General features: G+C 48.6%; 1 protein-coding gene across 6 annotated transcripts in view; it reads left to right on the forward strand.

The window, feature by feature from the left end:
• ADD1 (adducin 1) overlaps positions 1–14,532 on the forward strand; it is a 148,114-nt gene that overhangs the window by 126,193 nt on the left and 7,389 nt on the right. For 3 of the 6 annotated variants that reach the window (XM_037829289.1, XM_037829288.1, XM_037829286.1), the window contains exons 10-12: positions 2,851–3,195; positions 5,698–5,799; positions 7,385–7,474. In XM_037829289.1, the coding sequence (XP_037685217.1) occupies positions 2,851–3,195; positions 5,698–5,799; positions 7,385–7,474 (537 nt within the window). Of the gene's footprint in view, positions 1–2,850; positions 3,196–5,697; positions 5,800–7,384; positions 7,475–8,207; positions 8,301–14,532 lie in introns of all 6 variants that reach the window. The other 3 variants (XM_037829290.1, XM_037829287.1, XM_037829291.1) reach the window with 2 other exon arrangements.

Genomic DNA, 14,532 nt, shown 5'->3' on the forward strand with positions numbered 1-14,532 from the left:
TGTTATTTGAAGCACTTCCGTCACACTGGGTTGTCTGGGGCAGCTCTGGGCTATGGGGCTGGCGATGGGCAGGAGTGTTTCCTGTCCACCAGGATGGTGGCTGTGAGCGGACACCCCCCTTTTCTTGGGAAGTTGTGGTGTTTAGTGAATTTTCTCAGCCACTGGATTATTGCCTTTTGTCTCAGAGCTCTCTTAGTTCTGCTCTTGACTTGACGTGCCCAAATTGCAATTCTTTGAAGCTTTCTGTATTGGGCTTCTTAGAGTAATTGTTTTAGAAAAAGAAAAAAGGATTAAAAAAAAAAAAAAAAAAAAAGGGGCCCTCCTCAGAGATCTAATGGGTTATTGAAATGCTAAGAGACAAAGCAACCAGGGCCATTAAGGAAAGGTCCACAGGGCAGAGAGATCAGCTTTTCTTCGGGATTTGCATATGCGCCTCAAGGCCTGAGCTCCGCCCTTCCCCTTTCTGTGTTCACCAGAACTCCAAAAATCCTCTGCTTTTATTTTGGAGTTTTTCGTGTTATTTTTTTTTTTTCTATGCCTGTCTCCTCTCTGCTGGGCTGGCAGCTCTCAGATTCTCTGGTGTCTGGTCTCAGTCTATCTATGGTTGGAGTATGGATTAGTAGAATGAGTTTCCGAGAAGGGCTACCACTGCAGTTCTCCCTTCTCCTTCCCGGAGCTGGCAGCCCCTCCTCCCACGGGACTGAGCCTGGCAGGGAGGGGCGCGGGTCCCCTGGCCGCAAAAACTTACAGATTTCTCTGATCTCAGCAGTTCGACATTTTCATGAGTGTTGTATGAAGTATGCCCAAAGACAGATTGCTCTGTGGTGTCCAGTCCACGCAGTTCCTGGCTTTTTACCTACTTTCCTGGAGGAGTAACTAAAACTTACAGCTCACCAGTCTGCCATCTTGCCCCGCCTCCGCCATATTCTTTTAAAAATCAAAATACAATTCCAGATTCTGAAAGAATGAATCCATACTTGACTTGAAACCATGTGATAGATCTAAGGTTTGAGACTTCCTCTAACTGGTTTGACAGCATTTAAAAGGGAATACACACTCATCATAAAATGGTGTTTGTGCAGTATGGAGATTAAACAAAGCTCTGGCTCTCCAACCAAGAGGAGACTTGACTTAATAAGAACTGTATTTTCTGAATTTTCTGTATTTCTTTTTTATAGGTGAGCCATTTTCTTTTACTGTTCCTCAACAAAGCGTGCTCACGTATGGCAAAATTGCAGAGCAGACGATTGTCTGGCTTTCCGAGGATAGTTACTTAAGGAGGGAGTCTCCATTAGGGATCACTGTTGCCTTTTTTTTCATGTTGTGAAGGAACAATTGGTAGTGAAGGCAGCCACCAAGCAACCTGCCTGCAGAGAGAACTGAGTGAGCCCCTGAAGTCAGAGGAGGGGGAGCATTTCTAGAGCCTCAGCAAGCGGGTGCCAGCCACCAGCCCACCCTCAGTGTTGAGCCCCGGGCAGCCCTTTCAAGTAGAGATGCTGTGGGTGTTGTTGCCCAAATATGAACCTGTTAGTTAACTTAGCAGGCATCTGTTGGCCACCCACTGTAGGTCTGGGTGCTGTGTAGAAAATTACCACACACATCGTGCCTTAAAACCCTATGCATTTTTATTTCCCAGTTCCTGTGGGTCAGGAGTCAGACGCAGCTTAGCTGGGTCCCTGCTTAGGGGAAGGGCCTCTCCAGGCTCCCTCGGGGTGTGGGCAGAATTCACCCCCTCACTGCTGTAGGACCCTCTAGGACCCATGGCAACTTGCGCCTTCCATCAGCATGGGAGATGGCTGCATCCCACCTCCTTCTCCCCTGGTCACTGGGGGAGGGATGACACCCTGGTGTGAACACCAGGTGGGGGGTGTTCTGCCTTCACTGCCCACCCCATGCCGTGCGCTGGCAGGAAGGGACGAGTGTGGTGTGGCCTTTGCACTTGGAGCCGTTGGCTGTGGGTGACACGAGCTGACCGGCTGGTCTAGCACAGTGCGCTGCGCTCCTCGGATGCTGGGCCCAGTGGGGCATGTCTTTCAAAGCTTAGCAGGCGGCCACGAGGCGGAACTGAAGGCCCACCTTGGACACTGCTGTGTTCTAACGTAATGTTGTCGTGCCAGGCATCCCTTGTCATGAGGTACACTTGCTTGTTTTCATTGAAACATGACCACAGTGTTTAAGACTGATTGAAAAGGTGACAACTATCAAGGACGTGATAGGTTGATTAATATAACTGTACTGCTTGTAGCCAGCAGCAAGTAAGCTGTTTGCTTGTTTTTTCAATTTTAACTTTTTGCAAAAAGATATATTTTCATCAAAGTGCACATTGATTTTATGAATCGAACACACTGATCAGCACCCAGATCACTGCCAGCACCTCAGAAGCTTCCCAGGCTCTTTCAGATGCTTGCCCCAGGGCAGCCTTCATCCTGTTTTTCAACCATGAGATCAGTTCCGCCTTCTTCTGTCCTTTCTGTAAGCGGAGTCACCGGCGTGCATCCCTTTACATTTGGTGCTTTGCACATTGTGCTCACTAGCTCCACCCACCTGTGCATTTGGTAGTGCTTTTTTCTCCTTGTAGCCTGCTCTGTGACACGGGTTTCCCACAGCCTGTCTGTTCTGCTCTCCATGGACATTCGGGTGGTCTTTCTTCTAGGGCTGCTGTGAACGTTCTGGAACCTGTCCCGTGACCACATTTGTGTTTCTGTTGGGCGTATACTTAGGGGTGGAATTGCTGGGTCGTGGTGGATACCTAGGTTCAGCTTTTGCAGATATTTCCACACTGTTTTCTGGAGTGAAGGCCTGTTTTGAGATATGGAATATTAATTGTCTTTCCCTTTCTTTGGACTCTAGGGTTACAGAACTGGCTACCCTTATCGATACCCTGCCCTGAGGGAGAAATCGAAAAAGTACAGCGATGTGGAGGTTCCTGCTAGCGTCACCGGTTACTCTTTTGCTAGTGACGGTGACTCGAGCACTTGCTCCCCTCTCAGACACAGTTTTCAGAAGCAGCAGCGAGAGAAGACAAGGTGGCTGAGCTCTGGCCGGGGCGGCGATGCCTCTGAGGAAGGGCAGGATGGAAGCAGTCCCAAGGCGAAGACTAAGGTGTGGACGGACATTGCACACGATCACGTGAAACCCTTGCTGCAGTCTCTCTCGTCCGGTGTCTGCGTGCCAAGCTGTATTACCAACTGCTTGGTCTGTGCCTACCTTACTGTTCATAGTTAGATGATGTAGAGCAAGTCGGGTAGCTGGGGCTTCGGAGGCTTTGGGAATGCAGCCCTTCTCATGCGGATTAAAAGTGAACCTTTCCCATTCACCTTCTGTTCTTCTGAGCCCAAATCCACTTGATGCCTTAGCAAAAACTTGAGTACTACTTCCTGCTTGAAACTGCTTAAGATACAATGTACCTTTTCAGTCATCCCAGCATAGCCTAACTCAGTACATAGCAGAAATACTAAATAACCCACATGCATTAACGCAAAAGGAGTGCCCGGTTAATTCAAATCATATTTGAGGAATCTTAATATTTGATGCACAAAATGGTAGTTGCATCACAAACCTGTTACTTGAGGGTTGTAAACTCTGGTGATTTAATTATGTCACCAAAGTCTCTTTAAAGCCTTTGATGTTTTCTTAAGCAGTTTCCCTGGTTGCTTACCTGCGTGTTCTCAGCTGACCCTCTGTCCCTCTCTCGTGAGCTTCATTCCCCTGCTTCCTGTCCCAAAGCCTCCGAACGTTCACAGCCAGCTGCCCTCTGCATGGACTGTTGCATGTGAGTAGACGGCCATAAGCGGGGAGTCCTCTGACGACTCCTGGGTGTGGCATGACCCCAGCGCAGCACAGGCTGTCAGCCGGCACCAGCTCAGAGTCACCGTCTGTCCCAGAAGTACTCTTATGGAATGGCGTGCGTTACTGCACCCAGTTCCTCTTAGGATGGGCCCTCACTCCTCACGGAACCCAGGCTGTGACATCCACGTGGCTCCTGCGTTAAAATGTGGAGGAGACCAGTGTCTGTGAGGCCCGAGAGTGGGGCCTTCCGGCAGAGACTGTTGCTGTGGGAATGTGGTGGGAATGGAGTTCCAGGCTCCTGAGACAGTGGGTGCCAAAGAAGAAACCTGGGGCTTTCTGTTACTCTTATATGACAGCTCCTTTGCTTTATAGATTGATTTTTTTTTTAAAAAAAGGTTGCGTCTTGCCCAGGGGGATCGGGCGCCTTCCTGATGCAGCTGGCACCTGGGCCGGGGACTCTGCAGCGCGGCGGAGTGGGTTTCTCCTCTCTCCTCCTCTCTCCCCCTTCCTTTCTCCTCCTCGTTCTTTTCTTTTTTTTTAAATTTGTTTAGTTTTTATTTATTTTACTTGAAGGAGAGCAAGACTTAAAAAAAAAAACAACACAACTTTATATATTATAAAGATAAAAACACCTAGTGCTGAATTGCAGCAGCACCTTTGAGCTTTACTTACTTGTAGTTTGAGAAAAAAAAATTAAATCTCTCTAGACATTTTAGTCAATGTATACATTGAAGGAGGACCTTAATCAGCCTTTAAATTTGTTTTTTGTTGTTCTGGAGTATTATAAATCCTATGCAGTATTTTCAGATTAGTATATTAAGTTATAATAATTGATCTTAATTTTTCCAGTGTTCAAGCTTCTGAGGTTGTTGTTTTAATGTTTTAACTAAAAATCATCTTTAATAAAAAGCTGGAGTTATTTTTATCTGAGAAGATAATCATCAGTGAGTATCCCACAGCTCCATGTCCATTCCATGTCTTCCTTTACGGCGGCTAAGCATTTTACAGTTGTGTTGCTTTCAAGCCTTATGGTCAATGGCTATCTTATTGCCTCTTGAAAATACTCTGAAAGGCATAACATTTGCTCTCTGAGATGGGCTTTTTTTTAAGGTGCAGTGCCTATTCATGCCTGAGAATTCAGAATTTGATGAAAAGTCTCATATCTGATTGGAGATCCAAAAAAAAAAAACCCCATCCAGGTGCCCCAAGGGGCACCTGTGAGCTGATGATGTGCACTGGCATCTGAAATGGCTTCCGAGTGCTGGCTCATGCAGCGCTTCACATTTGTTTGGGATATTTTTGTAACACTTAAAATTATTAAGTTCTATAAAATATTCGACATTGCTAAACTTTTCTACAGATAGCTGCCATCTGAGCGGTCATGCAGGACTTCTCTTGGGTTGAAGCAGTTCTGCAAACAGCTTTCTGATGCTGTAGTTCATTTTAATGCAAAACTTTGGTGGTGCCCACTTGCTTCAGGTACAGAGCCTTTCATTCCACCTGGGTGGCAGCATCCCATGGCTTTTCACGACTTGTCATCTCATGCTTTCAGTTTGCTTTGCTGTTGGATGACTCTCAGAGCAGTGAACCAATGGCCTCCATGGCGACTCTGCCCGGGAATCACATGGCAGTGCTCTGTGTCAGCCTGCGTGGGGCCCGGTGTCTGGCCAGGCTTTCCAAATTGCGTCTCCAACCAGTCACTGCTCTGACTTCTGCCTTTGGTGGGTTCTTACTTAGACACTTCCCACGCGCACCCGTCTCGACTGCTGCAGTGACACGTGGGCCCAGTCGTTGGTTCAGTTCTCTCTGTGATGTTCAGTGCATGACCAGATGTGATGCAGACTGGATGCTAGGGTGGCGCGTGTTGTTGCCACCACCCTGACTCGTCAATTGTTTTTGCTATTACAGTGGACTAAAGAGGATGGGCCCAGGACTTCCACCTCTGCTGTACCTAACCTGTTTGTCCCGTTGAACACGAACCCGAAAGAGGTCCAGGAGATGAGGAACAAGGTGTGTACTGCCGCCACCCCTCGGTGGGAATGCGGGTGCAGGGAGGTGGCTGCGAGGGGGTGGAGTGGGCGCCTGTCCTCACAGAGCACGGAATGTGCTGGCTCTAGCAGGGGCTTCTCCTGGTGGCTCTGTGGCGCCTGTGGCGGTCCCTGGGCACTGCTCCTAAGGTTCAGGTGACAGTGTGAAGGTGAGAGGCGTGTTTGGAATCAGAAGCTGTCAGGTCTCTTCTAGTGAGGACAGGCAGCTGCCACTGTCAGGGTTAGTTCAGAGAGTCGTGGGCAGCACTTGGTGTGGAAGAACATGCCGTCGTTAGAGAGTTCACTTGCGGTGCCCACGCCCATCTGTGTTCACAGTGGCACTGTGCGACGGGCGTGTGGGAGCGCGTGCTCCCCGGTAACCAGTTACAGTGGAACTTGCGGTGCCCACGCCCATCTGTGTTCACAGTGGCACTGTGCGACGGGCGTGTGGGAGCGTGTGCTCCCCGGTAACCAGTTACAGTGGAACTTGCGGTGCCCATGCCCATCTGTGTTCACAGTGGCACTGTGCGACGGGCGTGTGGGAGCGCGTGCTCCCCGGTAACCAGTTACAGTGGAACTTGCGGTGCCCACGCCCATCTGTGTTCACAGTGGCACTGTGCGACGGGCGTGTGGGAGCGCGTGCTCCCCGGTAACCAGTTACAGTGGAACTTGCGGTGCCCACGCCCATCTGTGTTCACAGTGGCACTGTGCGACGGGCGTGTGGGAGCGCGTGCTCCCCGGTAACCAGTTACAGTGGAACTTGCGGTGCCCACGCCCATCTGTGTTCACAGTGGCACTGTGCGACGGGCGTGTGGGAGCGCGTGCTCCCCGGTAACCAGTTACAGTGGAACTTGCGGTGCCCACGCCCATCTGTGTTCACAGTGGCACTGTGCGACGGGCGTGTGGGAGCGCGTGCTCCCCGGTAACCAGTTACAGTGGAACTTGCGGTGCCCACGCCCATCTGTGTTCACAGTGGCACTGTGCGACGGGCGTGTGGGAGCGCGTGCTCCCCGGTAACCAGTTACAGTGGAACTTGCAGTGCCCACGCCCATCTGTGTTCACAGTGGCACTGTGCGACGGGCGTGTGGGAGCGCGTGCTCCCCGGTAACCAGTTACAGTGGAACTTGCAGTGCCCACGCCCATCTGTGTTTACAGTGGCACTGTACGACGGGCGTGTGGGAGCGCGTGCTCCCCGGTAACCAGTTACAGTGGAACTTGCAGTGCCCACGCCCATCTGTGTTCACAGTGGCACTGTGCGACGGGCATGTGGGAGCGCGTGCTCCCCGGTAACCAGTTACAGTGCAAAGCCCGGGCCCTGCCGGAGGGGGGAAGGTTAGAGCACTGCTTTACTACCCAGTGGCCCGTCGTGTTACTCAGCGAGCCGGACCAGCGTGGGCCACTCAGGACGCACAGCCGTCTCTCCATCTGCTACACCGTGAGGTGGCGAAGAGGGAAAGTGCCGGCTCTAGCCTGGCCGTGGGGCTCAAGGGCCACAAGCGGGTGTGACCTGCAGTCACCGCATGGCTTCTCAGTCCTATTCATGTGTTTCTCCTCCTTCCTGTCCTCAGATCCGAGAGCAGAACTTACAGGACATTAAGACGGCTGGCCCCCAGTCCCAGGTTTTGTGTGGTGTAGTGATGGACAGGAGCCTTGTCCAGGTGAGAGCTCAGACTGCCTCTGACATTAGTGGGTGGTGGCTCTAATGACCATCTGCCACAAAGCTGTTCCTGAATTGGGAGAGAGTAACCTCATGAGGTACGTATTCTAGATAACGAGTTATCTCTGTTAAGAGTGTTCATGGTAAGAAGTAACTAAGACACTTCCTTGAGCTCTAGAGCAAACCCAAGCATGCCTGAGGCCGCGTGCGTCCCTCTGGTCTCCGTGATGCATGCAGCGTGTGAGGAGCTCCAGTGCCAGCTCTGGGACCTGGGCTCCACCTTGTTTTTGCAGTGTACGGTGTAAAATGCTAGGGAGGGTGGGTTTCATGGATCTTGTCATATGCACTGCCTGTCTCAAACAACGTGCTTCTTGGAAAAATGTGGTTTCAGAAGGGCAGCTGTAAATGGGATCCCCATTTACATGCCCATCTACAAAATGTGCTAGCGGCACAGAGGAAAACCTGTGTAAGTAGTTGTCTCTGAAAACTCATGTGCAGCCTAATGCTTTGAAACATGACTCTGCAGGAGTCAGTGATTTTTGTTGCATTTCTTTGCAGTCAGACTAACCGCCTCCTGAGCCCTAGCTTTTGGCTTCTTTGCACGCACCCTCGCCGTCCCAGCCACTGCCCCGGGGACTGCTGCTGCTGCATGCTCTCACCTGCCTCCTTGTGCTCTGGGTGATATTTCAAAGACTGGGCCTAGTTTGCTCTGATGACTGAGTTTGCTGTTGCAGGATGCACCCCTCTCTGACTGTACGGAAACTATCGAAGGGCTCGAGCTCACAGAGCAGACCTTTAGTCCCGCTAAGTCTCTCTCTTTTAGAAAGGTACTCACTGCCCGCCCCGACCACCTCTCAGTGCGTGTTGCTGCTCTGCCCCTCCCTCTCCTCGCCTCTCTCCCCTCCTCAGGCGTCGTCCTTGCTGTGAAGTAGTTTAAATGCATCTCTGAGTTATCGGTGACGTTGTACAGAAGGTTCTGTTCTGCCTCATCTAGTCTTCAGTTAAAACACTTGGCATGGGGTTGTTTTTATGATTTTCGGCCTTCTCTGTTGTTGCTGAGAAACAGCCAGTCCCTAAGTCTGGGGTGCATTTCTGAAGGAGTGCATGTGGTTTTGGTTAGTGCATGTTTTAGGGTTTTCAGCATTTGCCTTCTAGAAGATGCTGATGGCAAGTAGGCTCATCTCAGGACGCTGCTGGCTGTGGCGCTCTCCCTGGACCTCCTGCCTGCGCTTGCCCAGCTGTTGACCCACAGATGTGATGAATGTCATCCTCTGAGATTGTGTAGTTGAGTGAAGTTGTTGGAGAAGAATGGGAAATAAAACAGGACCTTCTTTGCCAGCCCGTGTTAAGAAAACATGTGCTTTTAACTTTAAAAGAAACCTTTAAAAACAAAGTACAGAGGGGTGGGGAGGAACCTTTAGGGAAATAAAGTCCTTTGAAACACTGAATTGTGCCTTCTCCCTGGAGATGTGTCCCTGACGTGGCAGGAGTTGGAAGACGTGTCTGCCGTGACCTGCCCAGGCAGAAGGGAGCCTTCCCTAGCGTTTGAACTGGGCCATTTGGCGTCTGCCCTGGCCCGCGGACTGCGGGAGGCGTGCTGACTCGCGTGCATGGTGCAGAGGACAGCAGGGATGGTGGCTCCATTCCAAATCTTGGTTGTGATGTTTTTACTCTGCATTCAAAAAAATGTCTGGGGGCTCTCTCTCTCTCTCTCAACTAATATACCTCCAAAGAAGTGCAAGGGTCATTTCAGTGATTATGTTGACTGCCAGAGAGATGTGGGTTTGTACCGAAAATTCTGTTTTCCTGTCTGAAATCCACTCTTATCACATTATTTTGAATATTTATGTACTTATTCAATGTCCCATTTTTTCCTGTCCTTAGAATTTACTTCATGCTGCCATTCTTGGAGGAACTTCTCAGAGCAAAGAGACCCACCCTTTCCCTTTCAGCATGCTTTTCACATTTCATTACTTTGGGCTGTAAGCCGTCACCCTCTTGTTAGTTAACCGTGCTTCATCTCAGATCCAGGAAGGTGTGTGGGTCCATGGCCTTGGATGGCTTCCCTCCAGCGCGGCCCACTAGCTTCTGGGGCTAGAGCAGATCCATAGTTAGAGTCTTTGCTGTGATTTTGCAGTCAGTGGTTTTTTTTTTTGTACCTTGTCGGGAATATCCAGGAAGCAACCTGGTGACATATATTAAAGGATGTCTTTTGACATCATCACCCAAGTCCAGTCTTGTTTTGGACATGGGGGTACAGCGGGGTCACCTGGGGTATTCATGACATATAGACGCAACTGCTGACCCTGTTAAAGAGATGCTGATTTAAGTTAACCCTCTGGTACATAAATTCTTGCAGTTTTTGCTTTCCGTGCCTCTCTCTTTCTGACATTTGCACCTTTGACCCCTATCCCCACCCTGACCAAGCATATTTCGTTTTTATGGTGAGAATGTGCTTTGACCCCACCAGTGTCCTTTACTGGGTTTGTTTTCCCACTTCCTTTTGTGTGGCCTCCATGTGTACATACATACTATTGCTCCTTCGGGAAAGGGGTGTCGCTCGTTGGCAGGTTGGCTTGCTCCTAGCTCAAGCGAAGAGAACTTGCTTGTTAAATATCCTAAATGATGTGCTCTTCCTGAAGGCACGAGGCATGGACGCTTGCTTCCGGTGTGGGGCTTTTCTGGAAGGACTTCCCTTCACTGTCTGCTTCTCCCTCATGGCGATGCCTGTTCTCACAGTGCAGAGTGTGCTCTGATGGAAAACACCCCCCTTATTAATAGCAGGGTGGCGAGTCATCAGCCACACCCACCTACTCTATTTCAAAAAGTATGGCTCTCTTCTATTTCTGCACATCCTGACACGTAGTCTCCTTTTGGGTATTATGGCCATGAATCGAGTCTGGGGCCAGAGTGTGGAGGTGGGTGCTGACCACTGCCCAGCTCAGGAGGTGACTACTGAGTGGTTGACGTGGCGAGGACAGCCCTGCCTGGTGCCTGTCCTTCAGAGGCATCCTGCTGCATGGAGACGCCATGGGGCCAGGACCTCGCTGTGGGCACGCTCTGATCGCAGCTCTCGGCAGGTCACCAGCCTCAGCTCACACAGCTGCAGAGCTGGCTTCCTCAGGGCTTTAGATGTGGGTCGGGTGCCTGTTCTGTTCAGGGCTGTGAGGTGAGTGTGACCAGGGGGTGGCGGCAGGCATCTCCCTGCGGCCCTGCTCCTCCTGATCGCTCTGCCCCTCGCAGGTGTTGATGGCGACTCGGCCATTGGCCCACCTTGGGGGCGGGAACCAGCCGCACTCCCGGCTGCATGGGGCAGGTGCACCTCACTGGGAGGCCCTGCTTGTCTTCTGGAACGAGGGCTTTGACATCTCTGTGACAGTCAACTCCTCTATTAATTTTCAGCATTTGATTTAAATGAATTCAGACATTTCTCTCAAACCTCACATTGTCTCATTTATCGGCAATTGACCCCAGGACTCAGATGCAGCTAGCCAGGTCTGTGGATTTATAGCCTGTCATGGTTCGAAGGGGTCTTAGCAGCTGTCTAGCCCTGTGGGCTCGTCTTACAGACACTAAAACAGGCCTGTGGGAGGATGGGGCTTGGCCAGAGCCAGCCAGAGGCAGATGGGCGTTTGATTTCCTGCCTTAGTGAGTCAAGGCTGCTTCTCAATAAAAAGCCAAGTTGACGCTGCTCACAAAAGAAGATCCCCTTTCCGTGGAGATTAGCCCCGGGCATCTCAAATCCCAAGGGTCTCTGGCCAAAGGCTACCTGTCCCAGGGGCAGGCTCTTGCCCCTCTCCCTCCAGGTTCTGTGTGCTGGTCAACCTGGGGTGCCCTGGGCCCCTGTGTGCAGCTCACTGGACAGTGACCGCTGAGCCCAGGCAGCCAGCCCCGGTGCCTCTGCCATGCCGGCACATCACCCAGCAGCAGCCTGCTTCTGGGGTTTGCCTTTCATTGAGGGCAATGCTGAGGGGTGAGCCTGGCATTGGCATGTTTTTGGATTTTCCAGTTTCCATTTGTTTTGAGCTCTCCTTCTGTAATATGCCTGTGTGTGAATTCTGGTGAACTTTTTCAAAACTGAGCCCCAGACCATTTGAGGGCCACTCTCCTGCCCCTTCCAGCCCTCAGCTGAGCTGTGCTGCTGGTGAGTGTGGGTGGGCTGCGTGCCAGCCCCTCCCCAAGCCTGCCTGGCCACCTGGCCCCTAGCCCTCCTGGGCTCCAGTCCTCCCCTTAAGCTTGGCCATGGTCTGTGAGTGTTGCCTTCTGTGCTTTGCTCTTTCTGCTCACTTTTTCTCTCCTTTTTTTTTTTTTTTTTTTTTTTTTAAATTTTATTGATATTGTTCACATACCATACAATTATCCAGAGATCCAAAGTGTAGAGTCAGTTGCCCATGGTACCATCACACAGCTTTGCATCCATCACCACAATAATTTTTTTCAATTTTTAGAACATTTTCATTATTCCGGAAAAGAAGTAACGACAAAAAAGAAAACTCAGTTCCTCCCCTACCCCAACCACCCCCTCTCCATTATTGACTCATAGTATTGGTATAGTACATTTGTTACTGTTGATAAAAGAATGTTAAAATACTGATAACTGTAGTACATAGTTTACAATATTTTTTGCCTGTATACCCCTCTAATATTAGCTTCTAGTTATAGGGTCATACATTTGTTCTAGTTCATGAAGGAGATTTCTAATATTTGTAAGTTAATCATGGACATCGTCCACCACAAGATTCACTGCTTTATACATTCCCCTCTGTTAATCTCCAACTTTCCTCCTAGTGACATACGTGACTCTGAGCTTCCCCTTTCCACCACCTTCGCACACCATTCAGCACTGTTAGTTATTCTCACAGCAACATGCTACCGTCACCTCTGTCCACTTCCACTTAGGTTCAACCTAGTTCAACATTCTGCTCATAATAAGCAACAACTCTCCATTCTTTAGCTTCATTCTATATCCTGGTAACTTATATTTCATGTCTATCTGTTTATATATTATAATTAGCTAATATCAGTGAGACCCTGCAATATTTGTCCTTATGTGTCTGACTTACTTCACTCAAAGGTAGTGCCCTCAAGGTTTCTTCGTTAACCCATTTTTTTAAAAGACAGTTTTGTTCACCCACCATACTTTCCATCCTAAGTAAACATTCGATGGTTCTTTGTATAGTTACATATTTATGTATTCACCACCATTACTACTATGTCTATAAAGACATCTCCATTTCTTCCACAAAGAATGAGGAAGAGTCAAAGGAGGTAGAGAGACAAAAGAAAAAAGAAAAAGAAAAAATAGATGACAGCTAAAAAGCAACAGGAAAGATAGAATTAAACTAAAGTAGAATAAAAGAGTCAGACAACATCACCAATGCCAAGAGTCCCATACCCCTCCCTTATGTCCCCCTCTTAAAGGCATTTAGCTTTGGTATATTGCCTTTGTTACATTAAAGAAAGCATAATACAAAATTTCTGTTAACTATATTCTCTAGTTTGCATGGAATGTATTTTTTTCCCCAATACCACCCTATTTTTAACACCATTTGTTCTCCCTTGTGTAAAAACATATTTGTACATTTTATCACACTTGTTGAGCACTGTAGGTTTCACTGAGTTATACAGTCCCAGTGTATCTTTTCTCTTTCCTTCTTGTGTCCCACATGCTCCTAACCTTCCTCTTTCAGCCATAATCACAGTCTTCTTTTTTCAGTGTACTTACATTGCTGTGCTACCATCACCCAAAATTGTGTTCCAAACCTCTCATTCCTGTCTTTTCCTATCTGTCTGTAGTGCTGCCTTTAGTATTTCCTGTAGCACAGGTATCTTGTTCAGAAATTCTCTCATTGTCTGTTTGTCAGAATATTTTAAACTCTCCCTATATGCCAGATATAGGATTCTTGGTTGGCAGTTTTTCTCTTTCAGTATCTTAAATATATCACATCACTTGCTTCTTGCCTCCATGGTTTCTACTGAGAAATCTGCATATAGTCTTACCAAGCTTCCTTTATATGTGATGGATCACTTTCTTCTTGCTGCTTTCAGGATTCTGTTTGTCTTTGATGTTTGATAATCTGTTTATTAAGTGTCTTGGTGTAGGTCTATTCAGATCTATTCTGTTCAGGGTACACCGCGCTTCTTGGATCTGTAATTTTATGTCTTTCATAAGAGATGGGAAATTTTCATTGATTATTTCCTCTGTTATTGCTTCTGCCCCTTTTCCCTCCTCTTCTCCTTCTGGGACACCCATGATATGTATATTCATGTGTTCCATGTTGTCATTCAGTTCTCTGAGACATTGCTCATATTTTTCCATTCTTTTCCCTATCTGTTCTTTTGTGTGTAGGATTTCAGGTGCCTTGTTCTCCAGTTCCTGAGTGTTTTCTTCTGCCTCTTGAGATCTATTGTTGTATGTCTCCATTGTGTTTTTCATCTCTTGTGTTGTGCCTTTCATTTCCATAGATTCTGCCAGTTGTTTTTTTCAAACTTTTGATTTTTACCTTATGTTTGCCCTTCATCTCTTTTGTTGTATCTTCCCTGAGCTCGTTGATTTGGTTTAGTGCATTTCTTTGAAAATCTGTAATAGATTGTTTCATCAAAGTGAAACAGTATCTCAGCTGTATCTTGATTGAGGTGTAAGTTTGCTCGTTTGAGGCATATCTATGTTTTTCCTAGAGTAGGTTGTAGTTTTCTGTTGTCTAGGCATCTGGTTTCCTTGGTTACCCCAGTCACGTTTTCCCAGACTAGCAAGGGCTCAGGTCCAGAAGGAGGAAATACTCAGTATCCGGTTTTCCTGAGGGTGTCTTAGAAGATTGACGCACCCTGTGAGGTCTCCAGTCGCTGTGCTTTTCCTAACCTGCCCAGCAGGTCGAACCTGTCAGCCTGTCACTCCCAACTGGTGTAAGAAGGTGTGGCCCCTTCAGTTTCAGTTTTGGCTGTTTCCTCCCAGGCTCTGGGATCTGGTTCTGAAGGGAAGGCTGGACCCCACCTCCCTGCTCTTAGGGAAAATATACTCCTAGGGATTTATCATCTGCATTTGATAGTCTCTCTGTCTCT

Source organism: Choloepus didactylus, chromosome 3 (genome assembly GCF_015220235.1).
Source record: "Choloepus didactylus isolate mChoDid1 chromosome 3, mChoDid1.pri, whole genome shotgun sequence".
Taxonomy (NCBI): Eukaryota; Metazoa; Chordata; class Mammalia; order Pilosa; family Megalonychidae; genus Choloepus; species Choloepus didactylus.